This window comes from Solanum verrucosum, unplaced genomic scaffold (genome assembly GCF_900185275.1).
Source record: "Solanum verrucosum unplaced genomic scaffold, falcon-dt-bn FXZP01000318.1, whole genome shotgun sequence".
NCBI lineage: Eukaryota > Viridiplantae > Streptophyta > Magnoliopsida > Solanales > Solanaceae > Solanum > Solanum verrucosum.
This window is the reverse complement of record NW_026019897.1, coordinates 204,745-225,074: the sequence shown is the minus strand read 5'-3', so window position 1 is coordinate 225,074 and position 20,330 is coordinate 204,745. Positions and strand designations below refer to the sequence as shown.

Below are 20,330 nucleotides of genomic sequence, written 5' to 3'. Positions count from 1 at the left end.
TGAGAGTCGCGATATGAAAATTACTTATTTAAATAAACCTCTACATATATCATAATTGTCAGAAATAAAGGAGAAGAATATTATTTAAATTGTGTGTCTATATTATTATATTGAGACAATATTTATAGACACTACATTAAACTCCTTTTCCAAATAGGATTCCTGTTCCTATTCCAATTCTTGTTCCTATTCTAAATAGGATTGTAATACTTATTCCTGTTCTAACACTCCCGCTCAAGCTGGTGCATACAAATCATATGTACCTAGCTTGTTACAGATGTAATTAATACGAGGACCGGTGAGGGACTTGGTGAAGATATCTGCAAGCTGATCATTTGGCTTCACAAATTTCGTAACAATATCGCCTGAGAGTATCTTTCGACAAAGTGATAGTCAATCTCAATGTGCTTAGTCCTATCATGAAACACAAGATTTGATGCGATATGAAGGGCCACTTGATTATCACAGACAAGTTCCATCTAACCAATTTCCCCAAATTTTAGCCCTCTCAGCAACTGTTTGATCCAAACTAGCTCACAAGTTGCTACAACCATTGCTCGATATTCTAATTCTGCACTAGATCAAGCAATCACACTCTGTTTCTTAGTCTTCCACGACACCAAATTACCTCCTACTAAAACACAATATCCGGAGTTGAACGTCTATCAGAGGGTGATCCTGCCCAATCGGCGTCTGAATATCCAGTGATATGCTCATGGCCTTGATCCTTGAAGAGTAGTCATTTACCAGGAGTTGACTTTATATATCACAGAATATGAACAACTGCAGCCCAATGACTATCATAAGAGGAAGTCATAAACTGACTTACAACACTCACAGAAAAAAGTGATGTCAGGTTTAGTCATTGTGAGATAAAACTTTCCAACCAGGCACTAGCCATCTATACCTTTTAGGATTACTGAGTGGCTCCCCCTGTCCTGGAAGGAGTTTATCATTCGGATCCATAAGAGTGTCAATGGGTTTAGATCCCTTCATTCCTGTCTCCTCAAGAATGTCTAAGGCATACTTGCGTTGAGAAATAACAATACTTGGTCTAGACTAAGCAACCTCAACACCTAGAAAATACTTTAGTCTGGAAATGCTTAAGAGATGTTGCTTCAATCTTCTTCAAGATCTTATGTAAGAAACCTTCAAAGAACATGGTCACCCTCTAAGAACTCCAAGTCACAACTCCTTTTTGTGGCTTAGAAGTTTTGCCTACTTTGAGTTGTCCGAACTCCGACGTTGTTCTTGTATAAGTTTGACCTTATCCAAGTTCGGTTGAATCAAATTTGGACCTAATATCTTTCTTTCATCCAGTTGAAACTGCCCAACTTGAGAGCCCATACAAAATTCACCAAATGGGAAATTATCATAAAAAGGGACGCTTGCATAGAGGGTTCTTGGAATTCCATAAAGAATCAAGAATGTTCGAGAGACTTCCTGTGTCTTGAAGCTTTAGGGAGAGTGAATGAGAGAATAATCGTACTAATATGATTATATTACGTTATGAGGGACTAAAATTTGTACAAACAAAGGACCATAGTACTGTTATTTTAAAACATAGGAAATTAATTTCACGTCGGGAAAGGGGGTCTGAATTGCACCCCCAAAGCGCCTCGGGGGGGGGGGGGTCTGTGCGTGCCCTCCATCACGTGGGTCTTCTTATTTTTGTGTTTGCTAAAGTTCGGTAATTATCGTGGCGCGGACCTCAATGCAGGGACTCTAAAACGTGTCACGGGCCACTTATTAAGTCAAAACTCCCATCTCAGTACTAAAAGAAGGTATAATATCTTTAATAGGTGGTGGATCGTGCTCAAAACTCAAATTTTGAACCCTAGGAGTGACTTCTTGATTTCACTGTAAATATGAGGATGATTTGATGTTACTATATTGTAGAAATTCAGATATGTTTAAAAATCATGGTGAATACTTACCAAGACTTAATAGGGTAGAAGAGAGCTCCTGGAGGTTGGTGGAGTCGACCAAAAGGTTAAAAGTGAAAACAGAAACCCCAAAATAATGTTTTAAAACTTTAGTTACAGCTATGTGGCCCACCTAGCCTCCCACATGACCCACGTAGATCTGGGAATATTGCTGGCCACATTCTGGAATCGTCCAGGCAGGCTACATGACCCACGCAGGTTAGCCCGGCAGCGTAGCTGCTCTGCTACCTTTTTGTAAAACGATCATAACTACTTATTTAGAAGTCGGATTGATGAGAGGTTGGATGCATTGGAAACTCGACTCGAAGTAATTTAATTTGATAGGTTATTGGCCATGTAACTCTTCATATTCTAGGAGATATGATCGATTGAAGCTCACCCTCGTATGATCTTATACGAAAACTTAATCGATAGAGAAACTTTCAAGTCAACTTTGTGCTAAAAGTCCGTTGTGAAAATTCAAATACACTTCCGACACTTATGATTGGACCTTTACCTCTAAGCGCAATCACATTCATTGAGTTCAGGTCTAATTTCATACGTCAAATGTTCCAAATCATAGTCCAAAGGTTCGAGGTGTTACATATACATGCACTTCTGACATAGTGAATTACAAGTTCTTCCATTCGATTACACACTGCCATGGTGGTTTTCTTGGTCGCAAAAGCCGTCGCAGCCACCAGCATTCCATGGTTTTCATGTTCCAAAACACATCCTGACCCTGGAACTTCACTCAAATCATACCAAAGAAGTCATAAAACATAATATGAACTTGTTAACATGCTTGAAACATATTTGGAATGCATATACTCAAAATAAGGAGTTGGGTTGTTACATTTTGTGATGAGTATTAGGAATGGGAATGAGGGAGAGGGGAGAAATGGGGAGTATAAGTTGGGTAACACCTCTTGATCTTGTCAGTTTATGCTGGAAAATGACTTTTTTGCCAGTGCCCATTGGGAGGGGGTGGGAAAATTTGAAGTATCAAGTGCTGCTTTCATCTTTGAATTCTGTTCCATATAATTATATAAACTATGCATTGAGTGATTCAGTTATGCTTCTCCCTGAATTATATTTAGATTTTATTGCCAAAATGGTATGTGGAGTGTAAAAAAATATATTCTTTTATTGCGAAGATCATTCCAGTGTTTGAAGTTCTTTTTCCTTTTTCTCTTTGACATTATACAGGAACTAGTTACTGAAGCTAGATTTTGGGGAGCATTTGGGTTGTATTCGATTTTAACATTGGTGCGTGATTTGTTTTCTATAAGTTAATCTGCATTTTGTGTTCTTCTTTTGCGGTAGATTGACTTTGTCACCTCAGTTTGGCCAAGCATGTGTTTTCCTATTTGATCAAAAAATAAGATGGCTAAATGGCTTCCTTCAAGCAGGCTTACCTTGCTGCTGGGCTGAGTGGAGGTTTCTTGACATTTGTAATGTCAGCATTCATGCTTCTTGCTTGGATTTCCTTTCGCCTGTCTATGAAGTCCTTTGTTGTCGGATCATTTAGGTATATCTGTTTCACTGCTAACTACTTTTTGTTTGTATAACTCCAGAAGACTGTATGTTCTACTGTTGATAGTTTATGCTTCTGACGTTCAAACCTGTTGCTCATTAGTTAATTTTAACGTACTCTGCTGATCAAAAGTTATTTTTGTCAGGTCAACTGCATGTTATGTGATCCCTCTCATTCCTTGTGTTATGTACACGGTGTATTTTGGCGGATTTCTTGTTGCTTTTGTGATTGAAAAAATGGGCATGACAGGCTCACTTCCCCCACCTTTTGGTTAGTATTTCTGGCCTGGTTTCTAGAGTAGATATTGACTGAGTACACTTGTCAAACATTTGATCCCTTTCATTTCTTGCCTTAGTGTATGTGGTGTATTTTGGTGGATTTCTTGTTGCTTTTGTGATTGAAAAAATGGGCATGACAAGCTCACTCCCCCTTCTTTGTGTTCGTGCTTTTGACCTTGTTTCTAGAGTAGATATTGTTGAAGCATACATGCCAAACATTTGATGATTAATTGATAAATCTGTACTCATTTCTAGAAGATTGCCATTGCCATTGAGGTTATATGTAATGACTTCAGCATGCTAGCCTTACGTTCCACGTAGATACGTTGGCACACAGGTTGATCTATATAATAGTGGCATTGATTAACAAATTTGCAACTAATTAGACAATGAAATGAAAGGTTGAGTTACCGAACCTGAGTCAAAATCTTGCAGTCAAATTGGTATTTTAGATCAAGTTACAACAATTGCAGTTGAAATTCTTTAATATAAATAGTGCAGATTGTTTATTAATCCATGCTGAAATGCTTCATTTATGCACTGAATCTCGATTAATCTAGCTTCTTTTCATGTCCTGCTATCAAGCTTTAAAAATTCATCTCTTAGTAGTGACCAAATTATAGAGCATGTGATAAAAGTTCTTTTTATTTTGGAATATGTAGTCTTAGTCTCTTGGTTAATTTTGCCTTCTTGAAATTTGTTGATTGCCATATTCCAGAATTATTTCCCTCTGGTACCAGTAGGGCTGGGCACATTTTGGTTCGAACTGAAAAAACCAACCGAACCAATCTTTTATTTTAAAAATAAATTGGCTTCGTTTTTTCTGTTTGTTCTGTCAGTTTCAGTTTTAATTTTAAAAATTCAGTTATTTGGTTTGGTTTTTGGTTATTGAATATTTTATTCAGTTAACCGAAAAACCGAATTTCTAGCACTGAAGCTGAAGCGTTGGTCGTCCTGGCGGTGATCTGCGTCTCTGACTCCATTAGAGAAACAAATGGTTTGCATAGAAGTGGCACAACACTCTTGCCAATTGAGATTAGTGAGGTGTTTGATTGCTTCATTGAGAGAAATGAACACTTCTGATGATATCTCCTCTTGCAATGTGGAGGGTTGCAGGTCCATCAACTCCAGCGTGTTCACCGCGTCAACCAGATACTTCTGTAAATTTGGCACATCTGAAGAAGTAAGAATTCTAGTGGTGGGCATTCCTATACACGTGTGGTCCCAGAAAGTCTTCCAAGAAATTGGAGAAGTTTGCGGAGGAAGAAGCAGAGCTCAAAAACCACATGAAGTGGGTGAGAATACTGGTGGCCAACGATAGTAGGAGAATTCTGAGAGAGGTATCATAGGACGGAGCGGAATTACCTTTCACTTTAGGGTGGAGTGTAAACTTAGATTCAAAATATCGCCAGAACTAGGTTGTGAAACTGTCGGAGAAGTCGCAAGGATGAAAGCCAGTAGAAAGCATTACCCAGGGGATAATTAGAGGTTCAATCTGCAGTTCAGTACTAGAATCCCATCAATTTAGGAGTTCTAGTCAGAGACAACACGTGGGTGACAAACCTATGACAGCTGGAGGTGAAAATGTAAATGAAACATGTGACTTGCACATGACTCACTTAAATGTGAGACTGGATTTGGGCTTCTCGGTCAAGCCCAAGAGAACTGAGCCCCAAAAAATTAATTAAAAGCCCAGATAGAGCTGGACAAGTGATTTTCTACGAAATTCAAGGAGATAGCAGTCCAGAAGTTCTCAGAGACGACAACTTCATTGATGCCATGGATCTTCAGGTATCTTGGCATGCAACAATAGTTACAAAGAAAAGGAACACCTACGTGGCAATGACGATGATGGCAACCAATGTTGTCAAAGGCGCGCTTAAGCCCTGATGCGAGGCTCAAAACGTGTTGAGCACTTCGCCTCGCTTTATGTGCACTTCAGTGTAGTCATCAAGGTTCTAAGGCTAATATTTCCTTGCCAATGAGCCACTTCTAAAGAACTGACACTAAACAATTGATATCTCATTTTATCATAATTTTTTTTTAATTTCTTTGGTCATATATTTGTCATTCATGTATATAATAATTAGTCTTGGACTAAACAAATATATTTGTTTCTTCTCCCTTTGTGCCTTTTTTCATTAAAGCCCACACTTTATTTGCGCTTTGCGCTTAAAGACCTCACAACACCTTAAAGCTTTGTTGCACTTTTCGCCTTTGATAATACTAATGGCAACAGAGGACCCAAACGGGGAAATCTTTTGGCAGTAAGAGAGTAAGATGATCTCTCAGAAGCAGAATTGGCGATAGAAGCAGCAGAGCAGTGAAAGAGAAGAAAGTGAGCTTATGTTTTAATAAGGAACTTGTTAATTGGGAGGTTGAAGCAAAGGCAGTTGTGATCCACCAACAACAAGCAAGCCAAGTGAAAGAGCAAGAAACCTCCACTTGGGTAAAACTAAATTTGATTAAGTTGGGTAAAATTTTTGGGGTATGTAACTTATATTATATGGAGAATGACTTGTTTCTTTCTATTCATCTAGACAAGATACTTATACAAATACATATGCTTCTATGAGAGGAAACTAATCAAAGTAAATCAACTAAGAATCTGCTCCTATAATTAAGTTAGCTATATTTATTGAAGATACAATATTTACACCTATTATATTCTATAACAGGGTACGATCTAGTTAAGGGGGAAACAATGCAGCTACCTAAGCTCTCAGGTGGTCTTGGAGTTAGGAATCTTCGAATCCTCAATGAATGCCTCTTGATGAAATGGCTGTGGAGATATGTGGAAGAAGAACAAGCTCTTTGGAGAGAAGTTATACATCACAAGTATGGCCGGGACTCGCAATGGTGTACCAATGAGGTTTCTATGCCATATGGAGTTTCAACATGGGAAAACAATAAGATCTTTTTGGACCAAACTAACAAGAAACATCAAACTCAGAATAGGAAATGAAGCTAAAATCCTATTCTAGAAAGATGATTGGGTAAGACGGGAGGCATTAATGTAATCTTTCCCTGACTTATTTTCTTTCTGTAGCAATCCAGATATCACGCAAGCTGAGAGTTGGGCAAATGGTTGGGATATATCTTTTAGGAGACGTTTGAATGATTGAGAAATAGTTAGGGTGGCACAATTGTTACATGCAATCAATGAGTTTAACGGTTTTGCTGCAAGGACAGACAGTCTTGCGGGTACACTCTGAGGATGGAAGGTTCACAATTAACAAGCTCTATAAGAAGGAATTGGGAACTCAATAAGGCCTCAGGTTGGCTAGATGGAAATATGTATGGACAAGCCAAGCACCAACCAAGATCAAATGTTTTGTATGGTTGGTAGCTAAGAGGGCTTGTTTGACTTAGGAGGTACTGTTGAGGAAAGGTGCACAACTAGTACCTAGGTGTTTTCTATGCAAATGAGACAAATGAGACCAACAACCATCTTTTTCTAGACTGTAGAGTCATAGATCAACTATGGTCTCTGTTTTTGAGGCTCACTGGTAACAGTTGGACGATGCCAGAGCATACTGCTGATCCGTTGAGTTATTGGATCAGGAGAGAAGGAAGTAAAAGCCAAAAGAAGTGGTGGAGAATTATTCCAGCTTGCATATTGTGGTTTAGTGACGGAGCCAGAATTTTGATCAAGGGGTGTCAAAATATAAAGAAGCAAAATTGCATAGAAGCCAAAGAGTGTCAACATGTAATATAAAGTGCATTAAGATATGAAGGCTTCTTATTCCACAACAACGAAAGCACTTTTTCACTCTTTCATATACTAGGGGATTTCACTTGGAAAAGAAAATGTTACATACTAACGGATTCGGGTTCATAACCATGGGTTCCAAAGTATTGGGCAAAGGATGTTGCGTTTTGACTTTGTCTCCCTGGATCCACCACAGGTTGGGTTTGAGAGTCGTGTGATGGGTGACTATCCAGCACGGTTCGGGTTAGGTGCACCTCTCGCCCAGTGGGAAGTAATGAGGCTAGTCTCCCCTCCTTTCCCCCTATCCGTGTGTGGGCCACCCTTCTGAAAGGCGAAAAAGCGGGAGAACCCACTTAGACCCAATAGCGGGCAGGTACGCTCTATCTATAACGAGGTTGGAGTAGTTGCGAATGAGCCATATATATATATATATATATATATATATATATATCAAAAAAATATTTCTATCTGGCTACAAGTATGTGGCTCCGCCACTGTGGTGGTCAATACGGAAGGAAAGAAATGGTAGATGCTATGAGAACAAATCAAACTCCATATAGAAAGTTAAAGAGAATTATATTGCATATTTGTATTTTTGGTGTAAACATGAATGCATGGAGGAGGTAGAGCAACTAGTAGATATGCTAGGATCTTTGTAATTAGCCTTCCTAGTTCCTGTGTGTACTAATTTTTGGAGGTCACTAGAATATTCTTAATGCTGAGGAATACAACATTACTAATTTCAAAAAAATAAATAATTTTAGGGTAGATTTCCAAGGACATGAAGAGGAGACCACAAAACTACTCCTGCAGATTGATAGCTGCAGACATGCAAGGAGAATGGAGCAGGAGGTTGAAGGGAGAAAGTCAAATATCAAGGGGGCACAAGAATTGAAAACCCTTGTTTCATTTGATGTAAAATTCAAAAACTCTAGGAGTAGGAACAAGGGGAGGAACAAGGGGAGGAGCACAAGCTCTTCGAAATGATGAAGTTCAAATTGGTTTCATGGAATGTGAGGGGGATAAACAATAGAAAAAATAGAAGATTGACGTATAGTTTGATAAGGGGGTGGAGGGCAGATAATATTTTTCTGCTAGAAACAAAAATAGAAGGGAATATTCTAGTGGTGGCACAACATATTTGGGGAGGGTGATGTATTAGGCATGCTTCTTTGGATGCAAGTGGAACAAGAGAGGGGGTTCTTTTTATGTGGGATGAGAGGGCGTGGAAGGGAGATATTTTGGAAACATGGATGTATACAATTTCTTGCAAATTGTATACATCCATGAAAGAGTTCTCAATTTTTTTGAGAAAGTTAACATGAAAGAGTTCTCTGATTTCATTGAAGACATGAGGTTAATTGATCAACAATTGGCGGATGTTACTTGCACCTGGTTCAAATGAGATCAAGAACTTCCTGGATTGATAGGATCCTGATTTCAGAAGAATGGATGTGAACTTAAGTTATTTAAAACAAATACCCCTCGAAGACTGAGTTCAGACCACATTCCATTAGCCTTGTTGGGTGGCTCATGGGAGAGAAACAAGAATTATTTCAAGTTTGAATATTGGTGGCCAGAAATTGCAGGATTTACTAGAGTTCAAGGATACTGGGAATCTTTCAACTTCACTGGAAGACCTGATCATGTTTAGGCTTCCAAACTCAAAGCTCTAAAATTTAAACCAAAGGAATGGAGGAAAGGTGATACTGGTAATCTAGGCAACCAGAGGAAAGTGTTACTTGAACAGATAGCAGTAATGGATGCAGAAAGGGAAGATAGAATTCTCACCGAGGAAGAGATACCAAAGAAGGCTGAATTCACGTTGGAGTATTAGGAGGTGGTCAAGAGGGAAGAAAGCCTTTGGAGATAGAAATCAAAGGCCTTGTGGCCAGAGGAAGGGGACAAAAAGACAATTTTTCCATAGGATGGCTAATGCACACAAAAGATATGACAACATAGATCAACTTATGGTACAAGGGGAAGTCCTGGAAGATTCACACAAAATCGAAGTGGAGATCCTTGAATATTACAAAAAACTAGACACTGAAACTGGTCAATGGAGCCCTACTTATCAACATGCTCAATCGCCCGTCATAATAGAGGAGGAAAATGAGGCCTTACAAGGCATCTTTGAAGAGAGTGAAGTGCTGAGATGTTTGAAAATGTGTGCAATTGACAAGGCTCATGACCCTTATGGGCTTACCATGGGATTCTACAACAAGTGCCAGGAAATTGTGAAATAGGACATTATGAGAAACTTCCATGAACAAGGCAATAACATACCTTCAATATAATACTCCCTCCATTCCATTTTATGACACTCTTTCCTTTTTAGTCTGTCCTAAAAAGAATGTCACCTTACTATAACTAAGAGCAATTTAACTTTAAAATTTCCATTTTACCCTTAATGGAATGATTTACAACCACAAAAAAATCTAAGGATTGATTTAGATCACGCGTTTCAGAAGTCTTCCTTTTTTTCTTAAACACCATGCCAAGTCAAATGGTGTCACATAAAATACGACAGAGGGAGTATTTCTTTTGTCTCCATTTTAGCTTTTACTTCCAATTAATATTTGTTGCTTCATGTTTCAAGCCAACTGGAGAGAAACTAAGAATTCAAGCAGTTGTGTTCAGGAAGATAGTAACAACTATCTATTAGGAGAGTTGATGGAAGGCCTTGAGTGACTTTCTTTTTCTTTTTTGAGGGGAAGAACTAGAAAGCTTGATAGAAGAAGTTGGGGTCTTGGGAAAGACGACTTAGAAGGTCTTTCATTATTTAGAATATCTTTTGTTAGAGTGGGTAAAGTCCCACATTGGTTGGGGAATGGACTGGTGGTCTCCTTATATCGACTTGGGCAATGCTCCCCTCATGAGCTAGCTTTTCGGGTTGAGTTATGCTCAGGTGCCATATCTTTACATGGTTTCAGAGCCAGGTCCATCCCCATTTGGGCTCCTGGTCCACGCTCCAGTCGGGCCTGGGCGTGAAGGGGGGTGTTAGAGTGGGTAAAAGTCTCACATTTGTTGGGGAATGGACTGGTGGTCTCCTTATATGGACTTGGGCAATCCTCCTCTCATGAGCTAGCTTTTGGGGTTGAGTTAGGCCCAGGTGCCATATCTTTACATCTTTATAGCTCTATTTTATAATTTTGAAGTTTTTTCGCCGAATCCCAACACCCGTATCCATACATTGGATCAGTACCCCCAAATCTTAAAATTTAGATTTTGCTGAATCTGACGTAAATGGTAAAAGGTCAAACGATTAGTACATAGGTCCAGACTAAAAAATAAAAGACCTCAGATTCGCATCTACATCATATACCTGCATCCGAGTCCGAACAACTTAGCACATTGGGTAGTGTCTTCACATCTTGCTGCAATAAGAATGAACAAAAATAAATAATGTTTGACTAATGTGATAAAATACCATTTAGTGTTCTAAAGACTTTAGCCCTTTTATTTTTACCAAATAACTTGGGAACAAAATGCATAGAATAGAAATATTCCAACTACCCAAGAAAATAATGACAAATAATGAAGAAACTAGTAGATTATGATATGAGACAATGTAAAATAAAGTAATAAACCAAAGTATGTTCTTGACATTCTTGAGGAAATAAGGATGACAAATTATAGGCCTGTTAATACTCCCATTGATATGAATGTCAAGCTTCATTAGTTTGAATCAGCCTATGAGGTGCATATGTAGTTGTAAGTATGGAAAGGCAATGTGGATGTTAAGCCTAAGTGTTCACACCCTTTTTGTTAGGGCTATGGCTCTTTTAACTTTCGAGGACAAACATTATTTGAAGTGGGAGAGAATGTAAATATCCCATTTCTCTAGGGCTATTTTCATCCTTTTGAAAAAAATAAAATAATAATAATGAGATAAGGGCTGAAGCCCGAAATTTAGGAATGAAAACACGAACAAAAGAATTACCCCCTCGTGTCTCATTTTACGTGTCATCCTTTCCTTTTTAGTCCATCCCAAAAAGAATGTCACCTTACTATAATTGGAAACAATTTTTCTTTAAAAATTTCTTTTTACCCTTAATGAAATGATACAACCATGCAAGTATCTAAGGTTTGTTTAGACCATAAGTTTCAAAAGTCTTCCTTTTTTTCTTAAATACCGTGCCAAGTCAAACGGTGCCACTTAAAATGGGATGAATGGAGTAGTATTTAGGCTCATGTAGCCGCGCCTACATTATCAAAAGCTATTACAAATTAGAAGCAAGTGTATGTCTTCTTGTAAAACTACCAAAAAAGTGATTCAAAAAGGATGTGGGTAGGGGAGAATTGACGTTGATTCCTTGTCTATACAATTTGTGAGAAATACATGACACGAAAAAGAAATTGAAAAGAAAACTAAGCTCATCATGCCCTCAAAGCAAAACAAAATTACATAGGAATCTCTCTAACTATTTCTAATGATTCTACAATTATAAAACACTATATTCTTAACACTCTCCCTCAAGTAGGTGGATACAAATTGTACGTACCAAGCTTGCTACATATGTAATTGATCTGAGATTATCAAGAGACTTGCTAAACATATCTGCAAGTTGATCATTGGACTTGATGAACTTTGTGACAATGTTTGCATTGAGTATCTTCTCACTGAAAAAATCGATTTTTCTGTGTTTATTCCATTCTTAAAATACCGAATTTGATGCAATATAGAGTGGTGCTTGATTATCACACATAAGTTCCATGTGACCGGTTTCTCCAAACTTCAATTCTTTGAGTAGTTGCTTGATCCATGTAAGTTCGCAAATTGCCACTGTCATGGTTTGATATTCTGCTTCCACCGTAGCCCTAGCAATCACATTTTGCTTCTTTACCTTTATGAAAACACCAAGGTACCTCCAACTAAAACACAATATCCAGAGGTAGAACATCTATCTGAAGATAACTTTGCCCAATCTGCATCCGTATAGCCAACAGTGTGCTAATGTCCTGTATTGTCAAAGAGAAAACCTTTCCTGGAGCAGATTTTATATAACTAAGAATACAGACTAATACATCCCAGTATGTATCAAATTGAGAGTTCAGAAATTGACTTACAATGCTTATTGAAAAGAAATATTAAGTCGAGTCAATGGGAGATAATTCAACTTACCAGCCAATCGTCTAGACATTCCGGGGTCACTTGTAGGCTCCCCTTGAGCTGGTATGCGTCTTGTGTCCTAGGTATGATGGATATCTCAAGCATCCTACTTTTAAAACGTTCCAGTGAGGTCCCTGTGCGGACACCAATACAAGTGCACACGATCGCATATAAAAAAGGATTCACCCTTCGCGATCGTGGCCCTGAGACTACCTACCGCAATGCTCTGCATCAACAACAAGAAACAATAATGTAGTTTTCTTGTCCAAAACTCACCCGAACTCCTCTAGTCCCAACCCAACCTTACAAGTCCCAATACAGTATATGAACCTATGAGAAGTCTCAAACTATGGAACGGGATGCAAATACTTAAAATGTGGGGTTGTTATATTACATTTCCTTTATGTGAAGACCTTGTTATGTGATAAAATTGCTCTTGCATTGCAGCATTTATGTATTAACAATTTGATAAGTAGGTATCTTGTTTTCCTTGTAGGGTACTTCATTCCTGATGTTATAGTGGCAGCAATTATTGGACTGGTGACTAGTTGGTCTGTTGGACCTATTTTGCCTGTTGTGAGCCACTGGTTAGCCAGGTCATCTATACTGCATTTTTTGCTACACAGCAGCATTCTCGCTTTGGCTCTTTCATCACAATTCTTTCCGTACAGTACCGATGCACCTAAAAGAGTTATATTCCAGCATACCATCCGAAATGCAGGTAACAAAGAAGTATCAATTCATTTGCCTTGATATAACGGAAGAAAAATAAGGAAAAAGAAGGGAAGAGATTAAAAAAGTAAATTATTGCTTACAATTCAATTCAAGTGTATCTTTCAGTTTTTGGTTGTTTCTTAGATGCTATGGATCCCCTTTTGACGTATAGCTCTCTCCTTTCTGGAGTTATTGAACTAAACGGGCAGAAGATGTCAAGATATGCCTTATCATATCATGTCGTACTTAATTTATATGACTTCATCTTTGGTTCAATGAAGGGGAAGCAGCTCATTGGTTTATGTCTCTCGGGTATAATAGTGATCATCTATCACAGTTGTCTGATTTGATTGGAACAGAATAAGATACAGTTTCTGCTTTTAGATTTTTTCATATTTCGGAGGGCTTAAAAAGCTGCTTGGAAGGTGTAACCCCCTCTTTTACTTCCTTTCCTCTATTAATTCCAACCAAACATAGTGCAAGGATAGAATCCAATAGTACAAGTATGCAACTTAGTTTTTGGAGTTTATCTGTGGCTTGCATGCCCTTCCAGATAAATTCTGTTGTTTCTTATTAATACGTTAATGCTGACTTTACAGGTGCCAGTAAAATTATGGAAACTACCTATGATTTTGCCGTTGTTGACTCCAACACTCTGCCTTTCGTTTTCAAGCATGCCTCTGAAGTGGCCAACACACTGCACATTAATACAGAATTATCCTTTGATGCTGTCAAGCAGTCTCATCAAGAGGAGTGGATGGTAGTTACTTCGAAGCTTTCACCATGACTAGCCTATCATATTTTCATATGATATTTGTGTGCTTTTTTATAAAGAAGGAACAGAACATATGCCTGTCGTCTTTTACAAAGATCTTGAAGTGGTTAGATGTGGTCCTATATATTTTACAGCTTGTATCGAGTCCTTGCTTCCCTTTAGTAGTAACATGCTTAGGCGGCATTATTTCTGTTGTACAGTTTTTGCAGCGCTTCCTTATTTCAGTATTTAAAAAAAGAGAGTTGGAGAAGGCAGAACTGCTCTCATCCTGAATCCTCTACCTGGTGGTTTTAAGATCTTGTTTACTCAAGACTCAAGAGCTATTATCATATGATGTGTCCTTTTTTATGGAAGATGCTCTTGGATCTGATGGAGGAGTAAACTAGGTTACAACAGAGTATCGTGCAACTTTTCCTAAAGATTTGCTGTTGTATTGATAGTGGCACTATGATATATTAGTAATTTTTGTCTGACTGGAAATTCAAATAATAATTTTTGCTTCATGAGATTGTCATGGAATGTGACATAATCTTCTCCTTTTTGTAGGGGATCTTTCCAATATCTTCGCTGTTTTCAAGATGCATGAAGTTTCCTGCAAAAGGATCAGATGTCTCGGCTGAATACAATCATTTCCCACATCTAACGACTAATAAGCCACAAGAGAGTTTGAGTGGGGGTTCCCGTAGGATCTACTTGGAGTTCTCCCTCGGGTAATTTGGATAAGTACAATAATTGTCTTTACTTCATACAATATGTTTAAATAAGTGGAGATCCATTTTCTTAGAGGTTACCAACTTTTTATGTGATGTCACTTTATGTTATCTCGTGGTGCCCTGAATGTTCTGGTGTAGATATAAATGATGTGCTGGAAGTATCAAAACTTTTTAGTAGTCAGATTTAAGAAAGATCCTCTGAAATATGCAGTTCATGGCATGATGATGTTTGCTACTTGTTGCTAGATATGGTTGTTGCCCATCATTTTGATAAATATTAAAGTTTAATAGAGTATTAACACTGTGGAGTCATAGAACTGAAATTTTACCTTATTTTGGACTCTGCAAATATTGTTGTACACACAAATTTTTCTATCTTTGTTGCATGGAATTGACACAAAAAATAGAGCAGAACTACGTAAAAGATGAATTTTTAAGTTAACCTTATTTGATCGTGGCATTTTCATAAGTTGATCTCAAGAATACCACTTTCAAAATTAAAAAGATTAAAAAAACTCTTGAGAATGAGTTCATGGGTCCATGGTCCTTAGTTATGAATTGAATATATTTATAATGTATCAAAGGCGAACATGGCTCTAACCTCTGAGGACCCAGACACTTGTTTAACCTGTTTAAGTTAATGAATACAGGTTACCATTATCTGTAATGACACTTATGTGATATTATGGTGCCCCGAATGATCAAATCATGTTCTGATGTAGATTATTTGCAAGCTGTATCGGATTTTAGTAATCTGATTATAGAAAATTCCCTCTGAAATGGGGAGTTCATGCCAAGACAATGCTGTTATTTATTGCTGGATATGATTCTCACCATTTTGTCTGCATTTGAAGGTTTAATAGATAGCATTGTAGAACCACAAAAAATGATTTTAACTTGTTTTGATTCTGGAAATATTGTGAACAGACAATTTCAATCTTCACTGCTTGAAATTAATGCCAGAAATGGATCGGACTATAAACATGATGAAGTTCAAATTATTTTTTTGTAATTCAGATATGATAAGGTTTCCTATACTATTGAGTTATAGGTAACTTCTCTGTCCCTTTAAATCAAAGCTGCTTCATATTTCTCTCTTGTCTGCTTTCAGTTCCTTGAAGGAAGTGTGGGTTGCAGTCCTCAATATTACTGGTTCGCTATCCAGCTGGTCATTTGCAGATAACATTCTTCCAGGTAGTCTATGTTTTCATAGCTTTGAGTATGGGCCTTTTCCTACTGCAGCATTGTTAATATTCCCAGACTTGTTATACAGTTCCTGAGAAGACTGGTAATGGTCCGCCATCATATATATGTAGATTAAGTGGTGCAGGCGATAAAAACTGGACCTTTTGGTTGGAGGTATGACTTCAAGCCAGATGCTCTATTTCAATCAATTTGATGAACTTTTGCAGAATATGTATGCTTGTCTGTTTAATCTACCCGTGTAAACTAAATGTTAATGAAAAAATTTAGTCGACTGTTGATGGCACTTTGGTGGGAAAGTTTTGATAACTTGCCCAGACCTAGACGAGCAATTGATCAGGACTTGCAAAGAATTCAACATTGCCTCAAAGCTATTTTAAAGAATTTAAAATAAACTCAAGGTTCATCATATTTCTATTGATAATTCCATGTGATAGGTGGTAGGCATCGAGAGTTTCTGATGCTAAATTGATGTTCTTTTGTCACTGGAATTATATAGGTTGACACTACTAGTGCTTTGTCCAAGCCAACAATAAATTCTGATACATACTCATCTATCACCCACCTATCAACTAAATGATTACTCAATATGGATATGGAAATGAAATCCTAAACTAAGAACCAGAACTAAAGGATAAAAGATAGACACAAGGATGAAATTAATTGACAATTAAAGCTCTTAATAACTTAAACCTACGAGCTCAACTCTCTCTCGAGGAGAGCCTCTGTTTCTCTTGTTCAAGTGATAAGCCTTTGTCCTCTTCTTCTCTTGTTTAACTCTTTTACTTGCTTTGTTTCGCCTACTCTTGTTTCTCTGTTGCTTTTGGTATGGCTTCGTCATCTCATTCGAATAATTGCAGTATACCAGTAGAGAAGATGTCGGACCTGAATTTTGATGATTCAGACGTTGAATTAGACTACCATGGTGATGAGGATGCTTTTGATCCCGGAGAGAAAATTGCTAATCCCCCATGGTGTGTGGTAGGCCGTGTTGTTACAGGCAAGTTTGTAAATCGTAATTCCTTGAGTGATGCAATGGGGAAGGCATGGAGACCAAGGGAAGGTTTGACGGTGAGAGAACTTGGAAACAATGCCTTTGTTTTCCAATTTTAAAAAAATGTGAACATGATTGAATAACTGAAGATGGCCCGTGGAACTTCATGCAGAACCCTGTCCTACTACGCCCTCTTAATCCTGATCAGAACCACAACAAGTAGAACTCACATCATTTGATATATGGGTTCAAATCCATGACTTGGTGGGAGGTCTAAGATCTAAAAGAGTTCTTGGAGACATTGGTAATACGATTGGTAGTTTCAAATACAATGATACAAATAATCAGGATATGCTTTGGAAAGACTACATAAGGATACTAGTGAGCATTAACATTCAAAAATCACTTAACCGATCAATTAAAATTAGGCAGCCAGGTGGTGGATGTGTGCAGATCTCATTCAAGTATGACAGAGTGGGAACTTTTTGTTTCTTTTGTGGTTGATTGGTCATATAGACAAGTTTTTGCCGCAAACTAAATCATCATTTGGAAATTGATTAAGTATAGTTTCTTTATGGGCGAAATGTGATGAGTGCGACAAGGAACCATGACTGGCATGCGTTGGATTAGGTCGGAAAGTAGATCAGTGGGAGGCACGTGGCACGATAAGGAAAGAGAGGATTATCAGTCGGATTCTTCGGATGGATTGGGTATGAGAAAGGAAAACAAATCAGGGAATGAGGAAGAAATAATGGGGATGTGAGGGAGGGAAAAGGAAAGTATATGCAAAAGAGGGGAGAAAATGGCGTGCATTGTGGGAATGAGAGTGTTGCTAATAATGGAAAGGATTACGAGAATCTTGGGATAATTATAAAGGATGGAGATGAATATGGAAAAGATATGGAGGCAGAGGAGCTTGATGAGGAGGGGTTGACGCTGTTAGAGAAAAGAAGGAAACGTGAGGCAACAAAGCAAATTAATTCCTTCTGATGGGTCAAAAAGCTTATTCATGGCGGGTTCTAGTCTTCAGGCCTGCCTAATCCAATGAGCTCTTTAATCTGGAATTGACGTGGGTTTGGGAACCCATGTACGGTTTCCGAACTAAAAGACTTGGTCCAACAAAAGAAGCCCAATTTAAATTTCTTATAGGAGACTTTTTAACAACACTAAATTACAACAACTTTGTGATAATTTAGGCTTTGAAGGCTTGAGTGTTGTTGATCCAAAAGGACAGAGTGGTGGCTTAGCCCTTTTATGGAGAGAGAAGGGCACGTGCTCAGTAATCAATTCTCAAAAATATTTAATCTATGTGGAGGTGTGAATTGCAAGGATTCCTAACTTTTGATAGACTGGTTTCCATGGTTGCCCCGAGACAAATCGTAGGAGGCAATCTTGGGAGATTCTAAAGTCTTTGAAGAATAAATCCCCACTATCATGGTGTATCGCAGGGGATTTCAATGATATTCTGAGCTATGGAGATAAGATGGGGAGAATTCAACAACCAGCTTGGAGACTTGATGGGTTTCGACAAGTGAATTTCTATGAATTACATGACTTGGGATACACTGGAAATAAATTTACTTGCGAAAGGGGAAGAGGTACAAATGGATCGGTTTCAGGATAGAGCCCTTGCAACGGCTTGTTGGCGCATACTATTCAATAGAGCTACAATGTATCATATGGAAACTGCTTGTAGTGACCATATGACTCTTTTTATCTCCTTAGGAATAAACATCATGCGATATTCACCAGTGAAGTTTTGCTTTGAAAATTCATGTCTTCGAGAAACTGATGTTAAGGAGGCAGTGGAAGAACATCTATTGAACATTGTGAGCGCTTTTTACAGACATGGGGTCGCAACATAAAGAAACAGTCCAATTTAAGATGAAGCATTGCAAGACACAGATGAAGAGACTTAGAGGTAGTAGAGAGCTGAGTCACATTGCTCTTTATAATAGTGACAAAGATGCTTATGAAATCTTGTTGAGGCAACAAGAAAATTATTGGAAATAGAGAGCAAAACAATTTTGGCTGCAGAGAGGTGATAGAAATACCCGTTATTTTCATCTAATGGCTACCTCACGATGGAAAAATAATACAATTTCACAATCAAAAGATGAGTATGGATGTTGGTTTGATTGGGGGATTGGATTGAGCGATCTTATTGTGAATTATTACACCAATTTGTTCAAGACATAACATGGTCCATTTAATGTCATTACTGACATTGTTGAGAAGAGAGTTTTTGAAGAAATTAATGAGGACTTGGAGCGTCCTTTTGCAGTTGAAAAGATCAAACTGGTTGTTTTTAGCATGCACCTGTATAAAGCTCCCAGACCGAATGGATTAAATCCATGCTTCTTTTCGACATTTTTGGAGTACTGTTGAAGATGATGTTTCTTAGGCCATTATGGAATGCTTGAATAATAATAATCCACCTGGGCCAGGAAGTAACAATACTAATATTGTGTTAATCCCAAAAAAGAAACAACCTGAATTTGTTTCAGATTTACGGCCTATCTCCCTTTGCAATGTTGTTGATAGAATCACTTGTAAAGTCCTTGCGAACAGAATGAAACGATTTATGAATCTAATAATCTCTGAGGCCCAAAGTGTTTTCATTCCAGGAAGATACATTACAGATAATGCAATGCATTATCTAAAGAGGAAAACACAAGTCAAAGTGGGTTATGCGGCAATTAAGACGGGTACGAGGAAAGCTTATGATCGCGTTGAATGGGGTTTTCTACGAGCAATGATGATAAAGATTGGATTTTGTTGGGAATGGGTGAATAAGGTTATGCATATGGTAACCGCAGTTACTTATCAATTTAGTCATGGTGGCAAGCAGTTAGGAAAATATTTCTCCAAGAAGAGGCTTGACGCAAGGTGATCCTATATCACTATATCTATTTTTGATAGCTGTGGAGGGTTTGTCAGTGTTGTTGAAGCGAATGTCTATTTAGGGCCGAAATCATGATGTTAAAATTTGTACTAAAGCACCATCTATTTCACACCTATTTTTTGCGGATGATGCTTTATATTTCTTTAAAGTGGAGCTCATGGTACACTAACTTAACCTTCAAGGTCAGATAGTGCTACAGTGAACATCAATCCACTATCTAGCTCAAAATTGCAAAGGAGGAGGCAAAAACTATTAAGTTATGTTTGGAGATACATCAGGCAGCCTCTCGCCTACAGGTAAATTTTCAAAGTTTTTATATTTTTTAGCCGTAATACTAATGAAAGTGTGAAGAAAGAGATTGCGGATATCTTCCATGTTAAGGAGGTGAATGCTCCTAGAAAGTATCTTGGCTTGCCGACATTGGTGGGAAGAAGCAAAAAAAGTCTTTGCTTATATTCAGG

General features: G+C 38.0%; 1 protein-coding gene across 3 annotated transcripts in view; it reads left to right on the top strand.

The window, feature by feature from the left end:
• The window catches only part of LOC125819397 (uncharacterized), a 39,079-nt gene that overhangs the window by 17,185 nt on the left and 1,564 nt on the right, over positions 1 to 20,330 (top strand). The window contains exons 13-21 of one of the 3 annotated variants that reach the window (XM_049498840.1): positions 3,135 to 3,194; positions 3,338 to 3,456; positions 3,608 to 3,732; positions 13,062 to 13,161; positions 13,237 to 13,286; positions 13,879 to 14,039; positions 14,601 to 14,764; positions 15,879 to 15,961; positions 16,041 to 16,126. In XM_049498840.1, the coding sequence (XP_049354797.1) occupies positions 3,135 to 3,194; positions 3,338 to 3,456; positions 3,608 to 3,732; positions 13,062 to 13,161; positions 13,237 to 13,286; positions 13,879 to 14,039; positions 14,601 to 14,764; positions 15,879 to 15,961; positions 16,041 to 16,126 (948 nt within the window). Of the gene's footprint in view, positions 1 to 3,134; positions 3,195 to 3,337; positions 3,457 to 3,607; positions 3,733 to 13,061; positions 13,287 to 13,878; positions 14,040 to 14,600; positions 14,778 to 15,878; positions 15,962 to 16,040; positions 16,127 to 20,330 lie in introns of those variants that run through there. The other 2 variants (XR_007442460.1, XM_049498833.1) reach the window with 2 other exon arrangements.